At 48.2% G+C, this 24,207-nt stretch overlaps 1 protein-coding gene across 1 annotated transcript; it reads left to right on the forward strand.

Annotated features, from left to right (window-relative positions):
• The first annotated feature begins 10,706 nt into the window (after nucleotides 1-10,706).
• On the forward strand, nucleotides 10,707-23,770 carry LOC147412431 (coiled-coil domain-containing protein 40-like). Its single transcript, XM_086481420.1, has 19 exons — nucleotides 10,707-10,727; nucleotides 10,892-11,016; nucleotides 12,201-12,369; nucleotides 12,552-12,742; nucleotides 13,263-13,346; nucleotides 13,435-13,654; nucleotides 14,489-14,643; nucleotides 15,468-15,590; nucleotides 15,987-16,108; nucleotides 16,831-17,074; nucleotides 17,182-17,364; nucleotides 18,605-18,850; nucleotides 19,592-19,805; nucleotides 20,353-20,522; nucleotides 20,647-20,738; nucleotides 21,341-21,461; nucleotides 22,125-22,313; nucleotides 22,525-22,683; nucleotides 23,444-23,770. The coding sequence occupies exons 1-19, from the start codon at nucleotides 10,709-10,711 to the stop codon at nucleotides 23,687-23,689; spliced, it is 3,072 nt and encodes a 1,023-aa protein (XP_086337546.1). The 5' UTR covers nucleotides 10,707-10,708; the 3' UTR covers nucleotides 23,690-23,770.
• Nucleotides 23,771-24,207: the final 437 nt, after the last annotated feature.

The raw sequence follows: 24,207 nt of genomic DNA on the forward strand, positions 1-24,207 counted from the left end.
TTTTTTAATGGATGCTTCTTAAGGAATTTGTGCATTCACATGTATGTTTGTGAACCTGCAATGCCCATGCAGAGATGGATTTAGTACCTTTACAGTCTAGATTTCTGTTTTGAGTCTGGTGCTTGAAACACCCCCAAAACCCACCAACAAAACCGCCCACCATAGGATAGATGGGAAGAACAGACTAAAGCTCTGCTAAGCATTTAGAGGTTGTGCCAGCATGTCAGGTTTTGGTGAGCTTGTGTTCTTATGCCAGCAGTTGGAAACCTAATCAAGGAAATAAATAGTCATTTTTAACCACAGCTATATTAAAGATGAAAGACTTAAGAACAGAAACGAGTTGGTTTAGACAGTGTAGTGGTGGATAGTCCTCACTCCAAAAGGATTCTGTTCTCTATAAAAGGAGGAATTAAAAGGTGTAGGAAGAGTGATATGTTACGAAAACAGATGGCATGGCAATATTGTTAGTCGTCATTTTGAAGTGAGATTTTGTAGGAGGGATTGCCCGAGTGGACAAACAGGAGGGGAGGATGTGTTGAAAGGAAGGCTGGGAGCGGAAAGGGAGATGCAGAGCATGTGAGGTGAGCTGGGGGGCAGGGTGGGGGTGGCTGGAGGAAGAGAGTGCTGAGAGCCAGGACTGCAGAAAATGCTGACATGGGAGTTGCAACAACAGGGACCAGTGATCCAAGGTGCTCCCTTTTGGTTTCGCTTGCTGTGGTTCACGGGGCTGACTCATCCCCTGGAATTTCTTATCTCCAGACTTGTGGCTGGAAGTAGGTGAGTGTTAGGTGAGGTTGATTGCTCTGTGCAGTGGGAGAGGAGAGAAGGAGAACAAAGTCCCCCTGGCTGAGAAGTGTCCAAGAGGTGTTGAACATAGTGGAGAACTACAGTGTTCTCGTGAGCACTGTGCAGTTTGTGAGCACGTTTTGTGTTGCCTGCTTTCGTGAAAATTTGGGTGGTTATATTTAGGTTAAGGGATGTGAAAATGTAAATAAAATGAATTCCAGATATCTAGTGTTCATCTTCCCCGTGTATCAGCAGAAATAAACTAAAACCAGCCAGACTTCAAGCCTGACTGCAGGGTGATGCGTGCACAAGAAAATACTTTTGCTGGTGGAGAAAGCTTGGTGGAGCTGCCTAATCTAGGTGCCTATGTGGCAGATTTAAAAAACAGAGCAAAACACAAACACAGTGAGAAACAGGTCACTTCTTCAACTGATCATCTCTTCTTTAGGCTCAGGGGGCTTTCTGTAGCCTGTTTGTTTGTCATGTTCTTCAGTTGCTTCCATAAATACCTTACTTGTTTTGTGGGAGCTTGAGTTGTTGAAAGAAAACCTTAGCAACGTCTGATTCTTTCCAAGATAGTCTTCGGCTTTTTCAGAATGTCATTCTCTTGTGGAAACCATTAGCAATGCGATATTTTAATTTTATTAATAATCTGGTTTCTGTCAATAGTCATCTGTCTCGTAGTAAACCATTTAATTTCACTGGATGTTTGAATTCTGTAGTTTCTAAAGGTTGAGCGGTTCCATTTTTTTACTTGTAGTACCCTCATGACCAGGGACTTGGTATTTTGATAGCAGAACATTGACGGCGAGAGGCCGAAGCTTATACATTTGACAATAAAATTGTGGAGATAAAATGGTGATGGAAAAGTAACAGTAGATCAGAGTGGCGTTGGCCAAAGACCCTTTAGTAAGAAGTTGGTTTAGGAGAAACCTTGGCGACTAAGATTGCAGCGTAATGCTTTTATTATCTGAAGATAGATAATTTGGTGTAGAAGGGTCAGGAGAAGCACAAGTAATGCTTAAAACTGAGTAGTACAAAACTTTGGCCGTTTTTACAGCTGCTTTGCAGCAGCCATCAGTTGAAACTGGAAGCTTGGTCATACAGTTGAATCTGCACCTGCCTCGAAGGTGGATGGCTGAGTTTTCAAATCCAGTAGCTTGCATTATTTTTCTTTTATGTTTCGTTAATAATCCTAGATGTTTCGTGGTGTGCAATAGTGAACAGGAGTTTCCTAGTGCGAGGGTTTGATGCAGCAGCCGTCACACGGCGTAAATGTTGCTTTCTGAAGCCGTCTGATTTCATTGGGCTTGTTTGGACAAACGCACGGTGTGGCTATTTGTGAGTGCCTTTAGACTAGAAAGTCACTTAGAATTGTGGGGCAGGGGGAAGCAGAGGGGAAAGCCTGATGTATTTGCTGAGCTGAGGAGGGCTGGGGGGTGTTTTGGTTCAGGTTTTTTCTTCTGGAGGTTGACTCAGTCTGTTGTCCTCAAATGACTGAGTTCTTTGTTAGCACTAATGGAGGTTTAAGTTGTTCTGGAGCTGAAAGTAGTTTACTGTTTCAGAGTATTTTGTGAGCTGCCTGTGGATGCTGCGATGAGTAACTAAAGAAGGGCAGGGGATTTTCTACGAGTTGTGTGTCCTGAAATGCTGCACACACTGAAGCTCTGCAGAGGAATTCTGCTGTTTCAGCTCATCAAAGCAGGGTACTGCTAGTACTAGAGGTAGTGTATTCATGTGAGGATTATGTTCTGGAGTTGTCTGTGTTAACAGAGGCCTTGATCCCTGGCTATTGACCAGTAGCAGCCACAATAACAGGATGAATGTGTCAAAAATGTCACATTTAAATATTTTTGTTAGCTTGCCGTTGTTGTAGGAAATCATGTATTAGATCTATCTTTTTGTTTTAAGACAGTTTCTTAATAGTTGAGACATGATTAAAATTTCAAGGGGCAATCCTTCCGTTGGGTGCAAGGAAGTTTGTCAGGAGATGATCTGCCTGGTCTGGCTCCATAACATCGAGAACTTGGTTTTTCAAAAGTATAGAATGATCACAATTCCTATAAAATCAGTGTATGTCTGGCTGCCTCCAGGAGTTCCACCCTTAATCCTTTTTTCCTAGAAATACGCTACAAATGTTTTTAGTTAGAAACAATAATTGGAGCCCTGCATTTTTCTAATGCATAATTGTCAAGGAGAGTTACTTATTTGTAGGAGAGAAGCAGCAGAACCCACGGTCTCATTTGTGAGTTGTGTATGGGCTTAAGTTTTTAGTTCTTCAGATGGTAACTTTTAAGTGATTGCTGTTGTTCATGCAGTCATAACTTCAGGGTTTTGTCTCCCCCACAACTCCCCAGTTCATGTCCTGAACAGAGTTTTGTACCTCAAGACCTGAAAACCTCCTAATAGCAAGAGTAATGAAAAGGCTTGCCGTGTCAAACCACTGCCCTTTTAAGCAATATCTCTGTTGTTGGGTGCTTTTACTGGAGTTATTTGAAATTGGATTAAACTCTCGCCAGAGGATGATTCCTTCACGTTGGCCTTTCCAGACTGTGTTCAGATTGAAAGCTGAGAATTGTGTGCAGAACCTTTGCAAAGGCTCTTGATTTTTTTCTTGCTTTTAATTCTACTCCTGCAAAGAAATTGTTTTCAGTGTTTATCGCACATACAGACTGCCTGACTGCATTTGTGTCTGAGTGCCACGTATGCAGTTAGCAAATGATTTTAAAAAATTTAAAATATTTGAGCAATTCTTAATTTGGTATTTTAGATGTGGAATATAGAGCGAGGGATTGGATGACCTGTACAAGGTCGCGAGGGATTTGAAGGGGGGTTCGTCCTCCTTTTCTTGCCTTTAGGTGCCTTAATCACAAGACCATCATTTAAGATAACAGTGTGCAGCAGTGCTTCTCAGAAACCCTCACCAGATCTGTGCCTTTGTGCTGTAACGCTGTGTGCAGATTTGTACAGCTAAACTGATGGGCAATAGACTGGAAACAGGCGCTGTAGAATTGCATTGAAAAGTCATCAAACCAAAGGTGTTATTAAAAGGTTGTATTTTGAGGGGAACCAAAGATGTCTGTGTTCATCAATTTCAGCTTGATTTCATTAAAGTTTATGCTTTTTTCATCATGTGTTAAGAACAACTTTGAGTATTCTGTACTGGTAAATGATTTCCAAGACTCACAGCATAGCATTTTGGTTTTTGAAGACTAAAGTTTTGACTGTGCTGTGTCTTGTAATGGTTTTGAACCGTATTCAGATACAAGTCTGCATACGTGCTGGTGCACTTCCACTTTCTGCAAGAACTGTTGGAAGGAGAGTCCCTGACACAGCTTAGCTCACACAGTTCCTTTCTTTTTTTTTTTTTTTTAAAAAAAAAAAGCCAAACAAAGCCAAGCCAAACCCTGGACAGGGAAACTTGGCAGACAGTCATATTGGAAAATAATAAACAGGCCTCTGCCAGGAGTGTTTGAATTTGTTACGTTTGTCTGGTCGGGACTCGTAGCTGCTTAGAAATCTCTGAATAGCAACAGAGGAGGCAGAGGAACAATTTTTCTACAGGCATAGGGTTGAAATGATTCTTATTTGGAAGTCTGCCTTTGTCATCAAAGAGCTAGAAATATAGTGGGTTTTTCTCTTAAAGGTTGGTTTTTGTTTTGTTTTGGTTTTTTTTTCTGAAGAAATGAATATGAAGTTTGCTGGAGCATTCATTTTAGAACAGGACAGTGCAGAAACACCCCGGTGACACTGATGAATGAGTTTCTGACCAAAGCCACGACAAAATAAATAGCCTGACCTGTGGTTTTAGATCTCAAGGTCTTCTGGTGGTTTCGATGGCAATTCTTTTCTGCTTTTCCTAGAAATAAAGGAAGTCTTTGTCTCTTAAAGGGCTAGAGCCCCAGGGATTTGAATGGTCAGCTTCTCTATAGAGTTGCACAAGCCTTAGTCTTACTTTCCGTCAATAGGAGGTTTTCAGGTGGTTGTCCCAGCCCACAGCCATCGCTATTAATACTATGCTGTGGCGGTCACCTGTGTGAGAAGTTCCTGTTGGTTTGTGCTTTGCTCTCAATGCACTTTGTGTTTATTTTACTTTTGATATACTCAAGTTAATTGGCCAGGACTTGCAATAATCAGTCAAGTGTTGGCCTTAACTATGCAAAATACTTTTAAAGCACAGATTTTTATCCCTGGTTACAGTCTGTTTATTTCAGTTGTCCCAAGTGTTGGAATGACCACTGGAAGAGTAAGTGTTGACTGAAGAGCAGTCTGATGGTTAGGGTGTGAGAGTTCAGATTTTGGTTTTTCCATCAATTTCTACTGAGGCTTTGGAAAATGCTTCTAATATCGATAAAAATGTCAAATGAAGTAAAGTCCTAATTTATAATTTGGCACAGTGCTGCACTGGTAATCTGATCTAAATGATTTGAATCTACTTTATAGCATTTTCCCTTCTTGGTCTAATTACAAATGAAAAGTAGATCCTTTTCTTCATTGTCCTGAACTTTGCTCTCAACACTTCCAGGTTCTTTTGTTCTGGATGCCTGAACAAGTTTGTGTGTGTCAGTTCTTTCTTAAACTCATTGTTAGTAACCTCATCGTTATTGTTCAAAGGATTGAATGAAACCTTTCTCTCAAAAGGACCGGGAGCCAGGACAGCAAAATAATAAAATTGTCTAGAACAAAAGTGATGCCATTAGTACTGGAAATAAAATGCAAATACTTCCAAATCTGAAACACGAGAACGGGAATAGTTGTGTTCTGTGATACTGGTGTTCACAGAGAGTTTTCCAGTCTCAAACTAGAGCCTCTAGTTAAGTAGTACTCTGACTGCTTTATAAAACTGGGTGTGTCCTGACAACCTTTTTATTTTGAGTGAGAGACAGTTGCAACTTTATAGTTCAACAGCCCCAAAACATTTTACTAGTTAGTGATCTTTGTGGACTGTGAGTTCACTGCAGCGATAACTCTCCAACCGACCTCGGGGACAAAAAACTTGGAGGTATGATTTGTCAGTGTACTTCTGAACTTGTACAACTTCTTGATCTGTCTCCTGACACTGGATGATTAGCATGAAGTTGTTGCACGGCTTCAGAAAGACAGCCTGTCTTTTCAGTTCTTGGAAATGTCAGTGACAGTTTCTGAGGAAGACTTAAGTGCTCTTTTGAGGTGTGTCTTCACTAAGCAATGAGCAGTAGGGCTGTTGCAAAGTGTATCACACCGTTGACGTTAACACCCTGCGTGCTTTCGGATCTGGTCACGTCCAGTGACTTTAGGAAAAGTCATAGCTTGGCGTTCAAGTGCATTCCTTACTCAAGCTTGTCATGACGGGGCACGTAAGCTGACATAATGTGCCGGTAAAAGCTCTTAGAGCATCTCACTACAAAAAGTAGAATATACCACTAGAGGCACATGGCTGAACAAAACCAGTATGGAAGGTGCAGAATCACTGAATGGTGTTTTACAAGGTTCACCTGGGTCTTCAGATTTGGTTGTTAATCTTTGGAGTTCTCCGTAGGGTAACCAGCTGCAAGGGTATCTAAACACACGGGTATAAAGCAAAGTCTGTTTTGAAAGAGATCGAGACAATCACTTCTCTGACAATGAACAGGAAAATATATTCAGTAGCTTCTAGTCCTCTCTTTTTTTCTTTTAGGGCTAGCTTCTACTATGCCAGTAGCTGTAGCATGGGAAAACAATGGTTTGGGCAGATTACCATGTGTGTATTCTGCCATCAGCGGAAAAAAAAAGACCTAATTAATGTTTATTTCTGTAAGCCCTTGGGTAAAAAGCAATAAAACCACTACAGAAAACCAACTAGTAGGGAATAAACTGGCTTCAAATGTTTACTTTGTAATAGCTTCATCAGAAGTTATATTCATATGCATAAAATGCATAAAACTACCTCTCATGGCTAATCTATAGTGTTATCCCCAAGTTTTACCTGCTGCTGTGATAAGGAGACTTTGTCCTGTTCACTTACAAAGTGTAGAGTGTCCTGGGAGTTAAACGGATTGTATTTTGTTTAGTTTTATCCCCTCTCCATTGCACCTTCCTTTGGCAACTATTTAGTCCAAAAAGTCTCCAGTGTGCTTTATGGGTTTTGTTTTTTTCCAGATCTGTACTACCCCGGCTTTTGTACAGAAACCCTTAGTCCCCATGGACCTTTGAGTAACGCAGTGAGATGTCTGTGTTTTGTTTGGATGTTGTTATTTCAGTTGTCAGGTTGTACTGAGGAGCTTAATGAAGTCCTCTGGGTATCTTAAATGTGGGAAGTCCTCCGTTCTGTTATTAAATATGGAGCCTTTAAACAGATAACAGATAAAAAGCGAGGACTTACTTTGATCCGACTAAATGATGATGATGGTGGTTATAATTTTTTTTCTCAGTGCATTGGAAATGCAAGTTCTCTTCCATTCTTTAAGCAGTCCTGTTGCTTTTGATGATCCATTCCACTCAAAGGCTTAATACAGTAAGATTTGAAATATTTGTAGTGAACTTGTGTAGCTATTTGATTCCTTTTTCTGAACATGGTGATCAGTAGCCATAAATTTTCACAACCTGAATCAATGAAGTTCTGTTGGTGGAACTTTGTGTGCAGATTTGTGTAATATATGCTGTTCCTTGCCATCTTCAATTTAAGCAGGATTTTGTGTAAAGCCAAACTTCTTAGAATAATAGCAGCAATCCCAGGGGACATAAAAGAAAGTATCTTGGGAACAGAGGTAGACCTGTGTTTTTGATTTTGTTTTCAAATGAGAACCAGTTCTGTAGTTGTAGTTGCCAGGAAACATTCAACACCAAAACCAAGTCAATCCAGTAACACACTGTCTGCTTGAGCTGTCAGAGAGCTTAAAACAATAGCTCTGAGGTATGAACTGACCCATTCTTAAAACTCTGCCAGTAGTGATCATAGAATCATGGAATCGTTAGGCTGGAGTAGACCTCTAAGATCATCAAGTCCAACCGTTGACCTAACACCACCATGCGCACTAAACCATGTCTAGAAGCACTACATCAACACGTTTTTTGAACACCTCCAAGGCTGGTGACTCCACCACTTCCCTGGGCAGCCTGTCCCAATGCTTGATAACCCTTTCGGTAAAGAAATTTATCCTGATGTCCAATCTAAACCTCCCTGGCGCAACATAGAAGAATCATTTTGGTTGGAAAAGACCTTTAAGATCATCAGGTCCAACCGTTATCCTAACACTACCAAGCCCGCCACTAAACCAGGACCCTGAGCACCACATGGGTACGTCTTTGAACACCTTCAGGGATGGTGACTCCACCACCTCCCTGGGCAGCCTGTTCCAATGTCTGACCACTCTTTCAATAAAGAAAATTTTCCTCATGTCCAATCTAAACCTCCCCTGGCACAACTTGAGGACATTTCCTCTTGTCCTATGGCTTGTCACTTGGGACAAGAGACCGACCCCACCTCACTCCAGCCTCCTTTCAGGCAGTTGCAGAGAGCAGTAAGGTCTCCCCTCAGCCTCCTCTTCTCCAGACTAAACCACCCCAGCTCCCTCAGCTGCTCCTCATCAGACCTGCTCTCCAGAGCCCTCACCCGCTTCGCTGCCCTTCTCTGGACACGCTCCAGCACCTCAGTGTCTGTCTTGTCCTGAGGGGCCCAAAATCGCACCCAGCATTCGAGGGGCGGCCTCACCCGTGCCCAGTACAGGGGCACGATCACCTCCCTGCTCCTGCTGGCCACACCATGGCTGACACAGGCCAGGATGCTGTTGGCCGCCTTGCCCACCTGGGCACACTGCCGGCTCACGTTCAGCCGCCTGTCGACCAGCACCCCCAGGTCCCTCTCTGCCGGGCAGCTTCCCAGCCACTCCTCCCCAGCCTGTAGCGCTGCTGGGGGTTGTTGTGGCCGAAGTGCAGGACCCGGCACTTGACCTTGTTGCAACTCGTGGAACTGGCCTTGGCCCAGTGATCCAGCCTGTCCAGATCCCTCTGTAGAGCTTCCCTGCCCTCCAGCAGATCGACACTCCCACCCAACGTGGTGTCATCTGCAAGCTCCCTGCGGGAGCACTCGATCCCCTCATCCAGCTCATCCATCAAGATGTGACACCAGAGCGGTCCCAATGCTGAGCCCTGGGGGACACCCCTTGTGACCGGCCGCCAGCTGGATTGAACTCCCTTCACCACCACTCTCTGTGCTTGGCCATCCAGCCAGTTTTTAGCCCAGCTTGGAGTGATGATCGGAAATGTCCGAGTACTTTACTGTGTCACTGTTCATTGAGATAGAAAGTAGGACCATATCTATATACATCTTGCATTCTGAAAAATGTAGAGCCCAGACAGGCTGATAGAGTCAATAAAATGAGTAAAAGAACAGGTGTAGGTGGATATTAAACTAAACAGCTGCAAAGTCTTAGATTTGGAATTGTTTTTTCTGAAGTAAGTATTGTAAAACTTTAGACTTACTGCTATAATTATTGTCAATTCAGGGTGCTTCAGTTGCAGGGCGTACACATGTTAATTGGTGATGTTTAATAATATTTATTGCCTTGAAGAAAAACTACCTTCACTTACCTTTTCTTTTGCTTCTTTGTTGTTGGGCTTAAGGTTAACTGTGATTGGATGGCTTGAACACTTGTCAGAATACCTTTGTGTAGAAACTGAAGTCAAATAAAAAAATCCAAAGCCAACTGAAAGACTAGACGAGGTCATAGGCTTTGAGCAGGGAGGTTGGACTAGATGGTCTCCAGAAGTTCCTTCCAACCTTGACTGTTCTGTCAATCTGTTCTGTGACAGAATAACTGCATTTAATAAACCTGCCTTAACATAGGTTTATCCCAGTAATTTGTATTTCAGACTTTGTTCCTTGTTTTGTTGAAATTTTTTAACTCATTCTGTTTGTGATAAGTAGAGACACGGACAATTTAAAGTGTCAAAATCCAATGCGAATTTTATTATATTAGCAAGCGAACAAGAGCAAAGGCAGCGCTGGGCGGCCGGGGAGTCTGCGCTCCGCCAACGGCTCGCAACTTCCCGCCTCGTGTAAGCACATTATATACAGTCTCATTTCCTGCATTCGTGATGTCGCAATCAGGGCGATACTCTGCGCATGTGCCTTCTGTTGCTGGGGGGTCTTTCTCTGCCTCCTGGTGATGGTAAGGATGAAGGCTGAAGGTCTTCCTCGTTGCCCTGTGGGTGAACTTATGCAAGAATGTGATTACTCAACCCCCTCAGCTGCGGGTCCTGTTTACTTTGCCAGATGTCCTTCGGTTGGGCTATCAAGCCTTGCAGGCACATAAATCTTCCATCCATACCTTCCCATACAGGTTTAATGAACAAAGCACAATATGTTACTTATTACACCGACCATCCACCTTCAGGTCTCTGCTGATAACAGCAAAGGAAGAGGTAGATACTGGGGAAATTTGAGAGAGGACCCCCTCCCCAAAAGGAAGGCAATCCTAAATACACCCCAAGCTTTAGGGAGCCAGCCCAGAACAGCAGAACATAAAGTTAAAATGAACTATTTCGCATTCCGCCAGCCCCCAGCCGGCAGCACACCGAGCGCCTCGGGGCTCCGGTGGGAAGGGAAGACAAAGAGCGGGATAAAAGAAAATGGATGCATCCCCGGGGTGCTGGGCAGCGTCCCGGGTGCCTCGTCCCCGCAGCTCCCCCCGCCCGGACTCCAGCCCTCGGCGCCGTTACCTGCTGCCCCGCACCGGGGCTGGCGCCGCCAGGGCGGCCGGGACGCCGCGGGCCCCCCCCGGGCCCGGCGGGCTGAGGTAGTGCGGGCCGAGCGCCCCCCCCACAGCCCCCCCATCTCCAGGAGCCGAGGTGGTGCGGCCCGCGTTCCCCCCCCCCCCCCCCCTCCACGGGCTGAGGTGGTGCGGCCCGGAGCGCTCACGTGACCGGGTGTTGATGCGTCGCCTGGCAACGGGAACACGGGAACATGGCGCAGACGGCGGCGGGTGAGTGCGGGGCTGGGCCGCGGCCGGGCCTTGAACCGCCCGGCCCTCGGCCGCCCGGCCTCCCCGGCCCCGCGGGTGCCCGTGCCCAGCCCCGCGGCGGCCTGCAGCTGGCGGGCCCCGGGGAGCCGGGCTGGTTCTCACTCTTCCCTCCGCTCTGCTTGCAGGCACAGGCCATCCCCAGCCCAGCAATATGGAGGAGGCCGCCGGTGCCGCAGCAGAGGGCTCTGGGGTGGAATCCGGCTCCGCTGCGCGGGATATCGTCCGAGTTCCGTCGCCTCTTGCTATGGAGGTGATTTCCTTCAGAACGTTCGCGGGGCAGCATGATGTTCCTACGCTCTCCTTGCAGAGTGATGGCTTCGTGGAAGCAGTTTCAATAGGGAGAAGTAAAACAAGGGAGCGGTTGTTGAAGTCTTGCCCTGCCTATTAAAAAAACAAAGTTAAATGTAGTTGTAGTTCTGTGTGTCAGCAGCGTCCTGAAGCATGTGCTTCTCACTCAGCTCCCAGATGGCTGTAGGCATGTTAAACGGGAGCTTGCCCCCATCTCACAGACACACGTATGGGGGCTGTGTTCGAGGTTGGTGGTGATAAGTTTTTTTTGTCTGTTGGTACTGCACGATATTTGAATTTGGCAAATGATGGTACGGGATAAAACAGTGTCTCTTTAAAAAGAAGATAATAGTTTGGCTACGTGTAGCACCAGCTGGAGGACTAAAATCCCTAAGGGCATTTTTTTAAAAAATAGACGTGAGCCAGAGACACATCTGAAATTAAAAGTGGTGTGTAGAATTTTTGTCAGGATCTTTACCGTCTTCATGCTGCCTTGGTGACTGTTTTTGTGAACGAGATTAAACTTCAAAATTAAACTCCCATGACAAAAAGCAGTTGTTACAGCACCGTAGCATGAGCATTAAACCAAATGCACAACCTGCTGTAACGCTGCTATTCTGCTTTTTGCCTCTGTGTGTGCTAGGCAGTAGAGGCGGAGAATGGGAGCGACAATGAAGAAGAAGGGTCCGTTCCTCTGCAGGACCAAAAAGAGACATTTCCACCAGCAGAAAGAGGACCTACAGAGCTGTTTGTTAGTTCTGCAGAGGTGAGACACTAACAACACACACAATCTTATTCACAGAAGGCATGGCCGGTATTTGTAACTTCAAATTCTCCTGGGGCGGTTTTGTTGCTGCCAACACAAACCCGACCAGAACTGAACAGAGAGAAGCTAACTGGTCAGGCACAAAGTCTACAAAAGCTGTGACAGAGCTGGAGAGGTTCCTCTGTTGTGCTGCATGTGGGTAAAGGTGACTTTTTGATCGGCAGAGGCACAGCTTTGCCAGTGTATCTGTGGGCTGAGTTTAGAACAAGGCCCTCTTGCCGATTCTGTGTCTGCATCGTTCTTGTCTCGTGATGACAGAAATAAGCAGATTGTCAGGGCAGACTGAAAAGCTGTTTCAGGTGGTGGATTTTACGTTTCAGGAAAAATCCCCTGAGACTTTCTTGGACAAAGTCGAATTAGACAGTTGTCCTCCTGCGTTGGGTGACATGGAGCAGCCAGTAACCGAGAGAGAAAACCCTCCCCTTCCTTCAGGAGCTCCTCAGCAGGTGTCTGCGTGGTCAGCGGAGCGGAACAGCTGCACAGAGTCAGGTATCCTTCAGTCCCTTGCTAACAGTACAACACTCCATACCACCTGTCAAGCGCAGTTTCTAGTTTTCTCCCTTTCTCGTCATTGTTAGTCCAACTGGAGGCACAACGCTTTGAAATCTAAGCATTTTCTTTGTCTTCTTCTCTTTTTTTTTTTTTTTTTTTTCTTGGGGGGTGGGGTCCAGGTGACATTGGAGAACCCATTTCTCTCTGCTCAGAGACTGCCTTTGAGCAGTTGGATCAGCTCACCAGTGAGCATGGTGACCAAAGGCGGGAACAGGCATGCCAGCAGCGTGGAGCTGAGGGGCACAAAACGAGTGGAAGAAGTGAAGAAACCGTAGAAGAAACAGAGCTGGTTGTCTTGGATCTAGAACATGTGAGAAGTCCTCAAATCTTGTCGTTCTTCTTCGCAGACCTGCTGTTTTTATTTGTATGAAATACACAAGGTAGATTGTCAGCAGCGGCTCAGCCATAGGCTGAAACCACGTGTTTAAAACAGGCTTTTGCAGAAGTACTGACTCCTGAGCGTGTCTGCTCCCTCAGGGTTAACCCCAAACGGGAGGCTCAGGAGGGAGCCGTGTAGTGGGTAAATCTGATACTCCTCAGTGCTCCTGAAAGAGAAGTACTGTCAGCAAGAGCGAGGGGATGGGCTCTCAGAGGCAGCTCTTCTGATGTGTTTCTGACTTTCAGATATCCTCAGTAGTGGCTTTCTGCTGTCAACAAATAGCCACTATGTAACTCCTCTCACTCGTTACAGTGAGCGTAGCTAAAGTAAGAATGCAAGGGTCTGTGGCAGAAAATACGCTGTTATTTAACAGCGGGGGTAGCAGTAAGGTTTCTTCATAATTTCTTTACACAAGTACGTTGACTTGTATCAATGTCATACTTCTTGACAGCCTCTGATGAGAAGATTCCAGGCTGCCCTGAAGAGTCACCTCACTAAGCAGATGGAAAAAGTGAGCCTAGAGCTTCAGGAACTGGTACGTGGCATTCTTACTTTGCCGTCCCGCAGCAGCCCACCCCTGCCCGAGCTGAAGCCAGGTAACTGGTTTCCTCTTGTGTTTGCAGAGGGCAGCAGCGAAGAAAGGGCAAGCAGAGAGGGAAGAGCTTGGGCTGGTTCTTTACGGAGCGCAGCAGCAGCTGGCCCGCCTGCAGCTGGAACTGGAGAAGAGCCACGACCGCCGTTCTCAGGTGGCCACAGCACGTCAGCAGCTGGAGGAGGAGCTGGGGGGCCTCAGGCTTACTTACAAGCAAATGTGTCAGAACACACACGATGAACGCCAGAAAGGTGACCGAGGCAGCCCTTGCCAGGTTTCCTGGCTCTAGTACTGTGTGGAGAAAGGGATTTATTTGAATCCAAGGCAAGCATTGGATTGAAAAATACAGTAACATTGATCAGGAATAAGGCACTCGCTGAAACCTTTCACAGGTATTCCTGGTTGTTTCTAAGACCGTGTGGCTACCTTGTACTTCTGAGAAGGTCTTTAGGACTAAAACTGTTCCAGGCAGATGGGCTGCTCTGTGACTTAGAAGGAGGAAGATCCTGTTGCTCTGTTACGTTTGCCTGTGTCTCTGTAAGGGTGTGACGAGATCGCAAAGGTCGTGGGTCGTGAGGGGCACCCGGGAGCCTGAGAGTGCCATCCGTGTGGGAACCCGTCCCAGCCAAAGAAATGGACTTGACTCATGCTGGTTGTGCTGCAGGCCTGTGGGTAGGGGACAGGGAAACAACTGTGATGGCGAGGGTAGCTCAGCGTAGGATAAACTGCCTAGAAAGGTTTGGCAGGTTGCTGAAAAAAATAGAGAAGCATTCAACAGACTGAGAAAGAGACAGTTCCGTTTTGGGGCAGAGGAGTGGAGTCACAGCCTCCTGAGGCCGCCCCTTCTTTGATCTCCTGGGCTTCTGAGTGCTGGGAAGCAATGAATTGCTTACCAAGATATTAGCTGTGCTTGTGGAGCTGTACTCCAAAGCCGATGCAAATTCACATTTCAGGGGGGCTGATTTGGCTGGTAAGTGTGCGAATTTGGCTTTGGGTGCTTCTGTGTTTCTTTCCCTTTTACCTCTGTTTAAAGTGTGTCTTACAAACATACTTTCCTGTAAATATTTTTCCCCCTGCCTCCCCAGTCTCTGCAATGCAGACCCAGCTTGAAAACCTGGCCTTGCCCCTCTTCTACATGCAGAACATGGCCCATATGCACCATAATATTTTACTAATGAAACGGTCGACAAAGAGGGCTGAGCTGGAGAAGGCCCAAGCTGACGTGGAAAAGAAAAAACAGGTATCAAGTAAAACTCTCTTCTTTCAAATAAATAAATGAATTCAGGTGACGGCTAGCGGCGAGTCTCGGAGGACGTGCTGCCTTGGCAGAAGGAAGGCTGTAGTGAATATACAGACACCATGGAAGGTGCGTGGGGATATTTTCCCCAAATAATTGAAAATGAGAAGAATCCCCACCACCAAGATAGTGGCATGTACTGAACAGAATTTTTTTATGAGCCTTATAATAGGAAGTAGTAATCAGTAGTGATCACTCTTCGCGCAGGCAACGGGGGTGTGGGGGCAGAAAGATATTTAGCAAAGAAGTATCGTATGTTGAAGTCTGGAGAATTGCTCTGAGTCCCAAGGAAGAGCGAACTTGGAAGGTGAACTGAGCGGTCGGTGTGCTGGAGCTCCCTCTGCTGCCTCCTGCTTGCAGCAGGACACCAACTAATTACTGTTGATGCAGAATTGCGGGCAAACGGTTGAGATGGAATGGGTTTAGATGGTTTTTAACAAAGGATTTTAAACCATAAATTATCAAGATTCCCAGCTGCTGGAGAGGTGGCGCAATGTAACCCATGCTGGCAGGGATGAATGCTGCTTCAGATCTGAAGGACCAATTTCCTACTGTGGGTGGAACGATAAAAACCAGCAAAGAAGGTTTTGTTCTCTTCAAAATCGTCACTGCTGCATTCAGGAGTCATTTGGATAGGAATGGAAGAGTTTCAGTAGGAATCAAAGCTAACTGAATTCGTTTTCAGCCCAAGTTATTGCTGTAGAATTTAGTTGGTTAAGCCTGAGATTATGTTACTCATCCTGAGCTGTTTGGCTCTGCCTCTGTAGGATCTTCTGGTAGACCGCTTGACCCGGAAAGCCTACGAGCTGCAGGAACAGATTGCTCTGTTCGAAGCTCAGTTTGTGGCTCAGGCAGAGGACACAAAAGTAACTCGGCAAGCAGCAAATGAGGTAGGAGAATGCTTTTTTTTCGCTTCTGGTTAATATTTCCCTCTGGAAGGACCGACCCCGTTGGCTCATGCTCACGTGGTAGCTACAGTGTAGGACAGAGTTGTATGATCAGTTCCTGTTTGGAGGAATGAAGACTTTTTTGTTTTGTTTTGTTTTGTTTTTCCCTTTGTCCTCAAGAATTGCCTATAAATCACTTCCTCCTCCACCCTCTCTGCATTTTTTTCCTTGCAGACCTATGCTCTGTGGTCGGGGGTGACCATAAACCAGAGGCACGTTAGCTGAAGCTGTTCCTGCCCAGCGTATTATGAACACACACCAAAAAAAGGCATTGTAACGTGAATTTGGTTTCCCAGCCTAGTATAGATTTATCCTGTCTACAAATCCTCTCTCCCCCAGGCTTGTATGGAGGTTCAGGCTATTAACATGGAGAAAAAGCGACTGATGAACCACTGGAATAGCAGCTTGGCGGGAATGAAGCAGAGAGATGAGGCCTATATCGCCACCCAAGCGCTGCTGAGGTACGGTATCTGAGAACAGTCCCAGGAGAGACCTCACACGGGTTGGACGAGAGGGATGCTGAAAGGGACAGTGCGTCTCCAGTTTATTGCTGCGCGTGCAGGATATGTCAAGCAGAACAAGTTTGCTGCTCTGAAGCACGTAGTAAGGTTAAAGGATAGGAAGCACAGTTCTTTGTCACTATTCTGTATCCAAAACACAACTCTCCCCCAAAATGTGTGGGGTTTTTAAAACTGTTTAGAGTTTTTCTGTTCATATTTTAGTCCTTTAGAAGAGTTCCTTCACCTTTGCAACATCTCTCAATCCAAAGAGCTAGACTTCAAGAGGGATTTTACCTGTCGCTCTCAGTTAGGGTTTTGTGATGCCTTCAGAAATCATCAGGAAAACCGTCCTGTTGTTGCCAAAGGAAGCGCTTATTTGCTCTGGAGTCAGCCTGGCTGATTCCCTGCAATGTGCTTTTATGGTGGCATCCTGGTAAGAGTGGGGGGTGGGGACAGGACTGAAAGCGGGAATTAATTTTCCTGCGTACGTTTGCTTTTCAGTCTTCTGTCTCCATCCATCTTCTGATGACTCTGCACTGTCACAGCAGGGTGGCCTTTGTAAAGATCTTCCTCCTTGGTCTGTTGTCGCTGCAGTAGCGTGTTTGAAAAGAGGAATTTGTAGATGACTGTTCAGCGCGTGAGTCTACCCCTGTGGTGATTTTCCATCCTCTTTGCCTCTCCAGCAAGTACAGACATGACCTCAAGTCCCTAGAAACGGACATCCATGGCTGTAGGAAGTCAATCAGGAAGGAGGAGGAGAAGAATGAGTTGCTTGTCGCCATCCTGAGCCGTTCACAGAACGATGCCAACATGACAAAGAAGCTGATTGCCCAGTGCCTTTCCAGGCAGGAGGCCTTGAAGGTGGAATCTGGCACCTACGCTCGCGTTCTCCACGAGACAGAGCAGGCCCTCAACAGGACCAGGATGGTGAGGAGAGTTACTTGGAAGAAGAACCTTTCAAATCAGACACAGATGTTTAATCCCCTTCCCCAAACAGTTGTAGTGACCCTGTCTCCTGTCTTTCCTGCGTTTAGGATCAAGCTGCTTGTCTGAATCAGTTGCTGTCCATCAGTAAGGACATAGAGAAAGGAACTGATGCCAAAGTGCAGATGGAGAACGAAATCATGGCAAAGCTTCAGGACCAGATGGTGTCCAGCAAAGCCACAAAGCACTTCTCGCAGCTGGCTGCAAAGCTCCGTAGGAGAAAAACAGACCTGGTGTGTTATCTCTTCCGTTTGGGAGGGCGGGGGAAGGAAACCGCCCTGAGCGGTGTTTCTCAAGTGTGTTTCGTCCGCGCCTTCGTTCTGCTTTTCAGACCTGAAGTTGAAGGTCTGCTGAGTTTGTGACTTCAGTTTGGTTCTTCCAGTGCTCTTAGTGCGGGATTCTGGTGTACGCGAGAGGGTTTGGCCAAAAAGGCCTTGACACATAATGTACTATTCTTTCTTTGCTTAAAAAATGGGACAGAACGATGAATTCTGGGAGTTTTTACCATAAAGTAGTACCAGTTCTTATGTATTGGAGGAAGACAGTGGATGTGTAGTACTGCTGTACTCCACATTGAACTAACCTGTATCTCTGTCCGGCATCATGGAATGCGATACAGGCCTGCTCTCGTTCCTGAGTGAGGATTACAGCCCAAGGAACAATCGAACCAGACCCACAGTTCTTTGTGGCACGATCAGTTGCTCTCTTTGGGAGTGTGTAACTGGAACAGATAGAAAAACTAGAAGATCCAGCGTAGTGTTTGTGGTGTTGAGTTGTGTGGGCTGGCACTAACAAGGCACCCACACCTCTGTATTTCTGCGGGTTACTTCAGCCTGGCCCTGGGATTTTTAAATCGGGGGCATTATCTTGAGCAACAGGAAGAGTTCCAGGGCTGGCTTCCGTTGTGAGAGAGGGGCCCCCCGCCCCCTTCCCACAGGCACACCAACAAGCGGACACTCGCGTTGTCTCCCATCAGCACCTGCGGTGCACGGCTGGATGTAGCCAGAGAGTCGTGGCCGCTGGCGGCGCGGGAGCAGCAGAAGTCACCCGGCTGCATTCGCGCTGCGCTCAACAGGCACCCGCCTTTCTGGCTGCTGCGGTGGTGGTTCGGTGAGGGACGTGTTTGTCGGGTGTGGTGGAGAATGTCCTGCTCCGGTGAGCCGGGCAGCTGGAGACACCCAGGCAGGGCAGGTAACTGCAGAGGTGATGAGCGCGGCCTCTTAAAGGCTTTGGGATGTTTGGGCTCCTTCATGCTCTTCAGCAGCCTTATGACAGAGGTAAATGTTGGTATCTCCGTCAGGAGATGGAGAAACAAAGGTACAGAGCGGGTAAGTGGCTGGCTTGCAGCTTGTGGCACAGACCTGGGAGGAGAATCTAAATCCCCTGACTCCTGTGCCTCGGGAAGCGGGCGTTCCAAATCAATGGGCTGCTGCTGGTGACAGTAATTTGTTTTCTGTCTGTTGGCGTTCCTAGGAGCTGCATTTTTCCAAGGTTGAGAATGATGTGGCCCAGGTTATTCTGAATGCAACTCATACCAGCTGCAGGCTGACAGTTCTCCAAAACACGCTTTGTCGGCTGGACAAGGAAGTAAAAAATACCCGTGACCTGATCAGCTGCAGGGAAAGCGAGATTGCAAGGTGCAGTCTCCTGACCGAGAACAGGCAAGCGGTGCTCAGCCAGTACAACAAGAGGTTGGAGAAGATTCTTGCGCGGCAGGGGGTATGTACATTCCCATTTCAGTCCCAGGCTTGATTTTATTCTTTGTGGTGACCACAGGTGCCCCTGATAAATGTAACTGTGTAAGTGCTGAGTAGTTAAAACTTTCAGGCATCAGTATAGAGGTTTAAAAGCTGCACTAGTTAATGTAAATGTTTACGTCTGTCAAACAGCTCTTAGTGCACGGGGGGGAGGAGCTGGCATGAGGGAATTGTGAAATGAGGGTGTGCCCAGCACAGATTTCTGCAGGGAGTTGTCTGCGCCCGATGAAAACGTTGAATGACATCAATACTCTGGGAGTAACTAGGGTCTCATCAGAAAACCTGCAAATACTGACAAGGGGCGAATGGAGCAGGCGGGGTGATGTAGATCACTTGGTGCTTGGCCCCATTCAGCTGATAGATACCCAGGTCTGCCCCTGGCACCGTGAGCTGCAAGACCTTTATAGAGCCCAATGCAAGAATGAGTGCTGTGGCAGACTCTTGGACACCCAGATGTGCCTGTTGTAGGAGCTTAGGAGGCCCCTCTCGCCCCAGAGCCTGAGAGCTGTTCGGGCTTCCCTTGCATTTGTTCCCGTGAGGTCAGGAATGATTGGTCCCATCCAGCTCATGGGAAATAGAGGCACAAAGGAAGTAACAGTATAGCGGAAGTATTCGGTAGGCATCTCAGCAGCTGGACCGGCCTTCTGCAAAAAGTGCTTCAGCAGCTTCTGCCTGATTAATCCCCAACCTTGCCCTCATCCAGGGTCAAGAACTGGGGCCACTGGAAATGGAGATCAACAAGCTGTCCAAGCAGATAGAAGAATATCACTCTGAGGTGATGACGCTACAAAAGCACTGGCTCAATCAGCAGCAAGAGCTGGTCAAGTTAACACACCAACGGGAGGAACAAGTAGCCTCCCTGGATACGTTAAAGAAACGGATCACAGTAATGCAGCAGAAGAAAGTGCGCAGGGAAAGTAGGTCATTCCCCAACTCTTTTTAAAACGTTCAGCTGTGAATGGAGGAAAAAGGGAGCGAGGGCTTACGGACGGGTGAGCCAGACCTTCACCAGAGAATGCGCCGTGCTCCTACGTCCGTGTGAGCAGTAACGCAGGCGGCCCCAGCACTGCTCGGGGGCTATGAGCCAGGCACCTCTGCTGCTCTGCCTGGCGTTATTCCCTGTCCCGACTGATCCTGCTGCCTTAACGGGCACAACCAAACCAAAGTGGCCGTGTCACGTGCTACACTTCTTAAATAACGTTTGCAAGTAGTTGGTGGGTAAATGTCCCCACCACGATGGCGCTTCCCTTGGCTCAAACCAGCTCTTATCCACAGCAGTCTCCTTCAAAACCGTATTTGGGTTTTGGGCTTGTGGAAAAACGGTTTGGCTGGGTACGTGGGACGCAGGTGGCTCTGCAGGCAGCGTTGTCTGGTCTGATGGCAGTCTGTCACGCCTTGCCTGTGTTCCACCTGCTGCTTGTGGGAATTTTAAGACTTTTTTTTTTTTTTTCTGTTCACCTGTAGATGAAATTCAGCAGGAAACAAAAGAGCAGAAGGACATCGAACGTCACATGAGGAACATGTCCAATGACTTGATAAAGCTGAATGTGTTGATCCACAAGAACAGCAGCAGCTTCGAGGAGCTGCAATATGGCAACACGATCACCGAGAACGAGTTTGTGCGCTCTCTCAAGGTACAGACATCTCATTTCCAGGTCTCAGCCTCCCGTGCAGATCGGAGGCAGACAGTGACCATGTAAATCTTTCTTAGTCTGACCACGTTGTGTTGTCTGACAATGTTATGCTTCCCAAACCTAGGCAGCAGAAAAAGAGTCGGTTAAGATGCAGGAGAAGCACAGTCAGCTGACTGAGGAGAAGGAAAGACTCCTAAACAGCCTGGTGGAAGCAGAGTAGGTACCAGAGAGGTTCTTGCTTTGTGCCACCCTCTTTGAATGTAGGTGTCCATGTCACCTTTCCTCTCTGCTCATCGAACTGAACCTGCAACAGCAAATGTGCTTCTGTCCTTCTCGGAGAAGATGAAAGGAGTTTCATGGATTTTTGGGCGCAGAAGCTGAAAGGTGCTTTAGCTGTCTCTGCAAGCAGCGAGAGCCGTGAGGATGTCGGCTTTAACAGTTCCAGCAGGCTCGTGCTGGACGTTGCTGAGATCTGTATGGGGTGACTCTGCCTGCGCTCTCCTCCGCCAGTAACTCGGAGCGAGCGTGCTGCGCTGGGCAGCTCACTGGGGTCCACCAGCCCCCGGCAGCCTGGGCACGCTTGTTGTTAGTCACCGTGCCACCACCGTGCCACGTTGTGGATGGCGGAGCTCCCTGTCTGGTTCCACGCTGCTCCTGGCTGCCCTTTTACGTGTCCCATGTGCAAACCCTTAGGTTCTGCTGAACCTTCAGCTCCATGTTCAGGACTGAGCTCGGGAGCGTGCTGCCACGCGTGCACAGGGAGCGAGCGTCCTCTCGGGCACTGACAAAGGTGCCGCTTTCCCTTTCTGTCACTGAAGGCATCAAATCCTGCTGTGGGAGAAGAAGATCCAGCTGACGAGAGAGATGCATGCGGCGGTGGAGTCTGAGTCAGGGCACGGCGAGATCCACGCCATGAGAACAGAGATTCACAGGATGCAGGTGAGCCCCGGGGGAGGAGCACTGGGGAGGGGAAGCTGCACACGATGGATTCAGCTTCGGCGTTGCTGAAGGCAGGAGATGAGAAACGGGCTGGGGAAGCAGCATTGCCAGGCCACAGCAATGTTGGAAATCGTACACCCTCCAGCTGGGCTGAATGAAATACATCCAGCGTGCGTGCTCTTCGTGCCTTCCTTGCGCCTGCCGTGTAACGGGCTGCAGCAGAGTCTAGAGACACCTGAGAAATCTATTTAAAACATAATATGTTTGCCACCTTATGCCGTGACCCCAATTTATAAGCAAAGGAATGTTGATGACTAAATATTGCATCATCTTAATCACTGGTTAGGGAAGCCTTCTGTCTTCTGGCAAAGCAACTCTTCCCTTTTGTTCCCAGGTTACTTTACTCTTCTGCTTTTCCTATTGCTAAGGAGTTCCAGTGAAACCTTTTGAAGATTACTTTAGACGAGTTGATAATCCAGCCCTTTGCTTTCCAGATCCACACAGGGCAAGCCGGGTTTGGGTTTAGAGCAAATTTGGCTTGCCAACGCTCACGTGTCACGTATGTCTGGTTTATGTGGAGGGGATGTGCCGCACAGAATCGGTTCGGTGCCGTTTGTGAACATTTGTTACTTTCAGCCTATTTCATATCTTGACACATGGCAGGTCCGCTATGGCCAGCTGATGAAGCAGCAGGAGAAGATGATTCGTGATATGGAGGCATCTGTTTCTCGCAGAGAGGTGATAGCGCTTCGTGGAGAGGGTCAGAACAAAAGAGACAAGAAGCTTGTCCCCAAGAGCGTCTTCCACTGCAAGAAACAGGAGCTGAGAAAGAAGATCAGCAAAGCCCAGAAGGTGAGCGAGCAGAGCAGGGCTGCAGGAGTTCACCGAGGCTGTAAGGAGCACCAGGGTGGGCTGAGCGCAGACACGCGGGGTGTCGGGACACAGACGGGACAGGCTTTGGAGGCTCCTTAAAAAACCCCACAGGAGAGTTCTGGGGAGATGGCTGGGAGTGCAGCTGGACGAAGAACCACACTCTGCCCTTTCCTTCTCTTCCGTTTGCCAGAACGTTCAGGACTGCAACGCAACCCTCCTGGAGCTGGAGAGTGCCCAGGCGTCCCTCGGTGCCGCCTTCTCAGAAAAGCAGCGAGAACTGCGCAGGCTGGAGGCTGAGTGCGACGGCCTTGATGCAGACGCAGAAGCTCGTCGGAACAGGAAGCGACAAGTGAGCGGCTCCGCTCCCTGGAGCTCGCAAGCCCAATGGGACCGGCTGCTTTCTCCTGGTGCCAGCTCCCCGTCTCCTGTCTCGCCACCATCCTGAACTGAGTGTGCTTGGCATTTTAGCGGCACTTTAAGTTAACTGAGCACACCTTGAGGGCTCATGGGGGTCCTGAATTGGGGCTGCAGTTGTACTCTTAGCGAGGCAGCATTCACCTGGAGACATCAGCCTGCAGGACATGGTTTGTGTCTTGAAAATACCCGGTCACAGCTCTCCTCTGTGAGCACTTTCTGGCTGCTCATATGTTACAGATTTGAGAGCCAGCTGAAGGTCTTGAATGGCCTCCTGCAAAAGTTGTAAGTTGGTCAAACTCTGTCCTGGCGAGGGTTGCCCTGTGCATGCAGGTATTTCTCTGGTTTATGGAATTCTGTGATGAACATTTAATTTTTTTTTTTTTTTTCCTATTGGCTGACGTGTAGATGTGGTGCTTAGGGACACGGTTTAATGGTGGACTTGGCAGCGTTAGGTTCATGGTTGGACTCAATGATCTTAAAGGTCTCTTCCAACCTAACCACTTCTCTGGCTGTACCCGTTAGCAGCTGTTCTGCCGGTACAAGAGGGACTTCATAGCCCTGTCCCTCTTCAGAAGCCCTTCCCTTTCAGAATGTGATGGTTCCAGTACCGGTGACAAAAGTCACCTGCCTTTCTTAGTGCTTTTCTCTCTGCAGCCTGCTGTCAAAGCAATTTCTGTTGTTGCTTTCCTCAGAACCTTTTGGAGATCGTGTCCTACCAGACTCGCCGGAAGCACCTGCAGGCGCTGAAGGAAGGGATGTACACTCCCCTGTGCCGCACGGAGCAAGCCTGGAGAAATGAGCACCAGAAACTGCGCCACCGGCTCCAGACCATCGATGCCATCATCCAGCAGATCCAGCAGGACCATCCCCAGCACTACCAGACTCTCCAGTGGCTCAGACAGTGCTTGGGCTCCAGGCTGGGCTCGCAGGAAGCCTGACTGCCACGAACCCCATCCATGTAACCCTCAGCTCTTGTTCTGCTGGAGCCTGCAGGCTTTGTAAATAAACAAATATCTAAAAAATAAGTCTGTGTAGCAGGTAGTGGTCACCAAAGCTGTAGCAGTGCAAATGATTTTTGTTTCCTTGGCTGCACAAGGGTGGCTTCATCCCTCCCCCTGGCCTGGGGCGCTGGGGGCAGCCGCCCCCTTCCCCTCCGGGCCCCCCCTCTCTCACCGCCTTTCCCTGCAGCTCCGGGAGGCGGAAGGCCCCGGCCCCGGCGGGGGAAGGCGCCCGCCCGCTCCCGGGGCCGGTCCCGCCCCGCAGACGCCTCCGTGATGTGAGGCCGGTCCCGCCGCGCCTGCTGGGAGGCCGGGCCGGGCCGGCGGGGCCATGGCGGGGCCGGGGCTCCCGGCCGCGCTGCTGCTGCTGGCGCTGCTGGGCTCCGCCGCGGCGGGCAGCCCCGGGGCCGCCGGCTGCCAGGTGCCCCCGGGCGAACGCTTTGACTGCGGCCCCGAGC

This window comes from Leptosomus discolor, unplaced genomic scaffold (genome assembly GCF_034619465.1).
Source record: "Leptosomus discolor isolate bLepDis1 unplaced genomic scaffold, bLepDis1.hap2 HAP2_SCAFFOLD_41, whole genome shotgun sequence".
In the NCBI taxonomy this organism is placed as follows: Eukaryota; Metazoa; Chordata; class Aves; order Leptosomiformes; family Leptosomidae; genus Leptosomus; species Leptosomus discolor.

What these genes read in the sequence shown, in the direction of transcription:
- LOC147412431 (XM_086481420.1), top strand. An exon ending in CCCTCAACAGGACCAGGATG is followed by an intron (nt 17,075 to 17,181) that starts GTGAGGAGAGTT and finishes TCCTGCGTTTAG; the next exon opens with GATCAAGCTGCTTGTCTGAA. An exon ending in GTCGGAACAGGAAGCGACAA is followed by an intron (nt 22,684 to 23,443) that starts GTGAGCGGCTCC and finishes TGCTTTCCTCAG; the next exon opens with AACCTTTTGGAGATCGTGTC.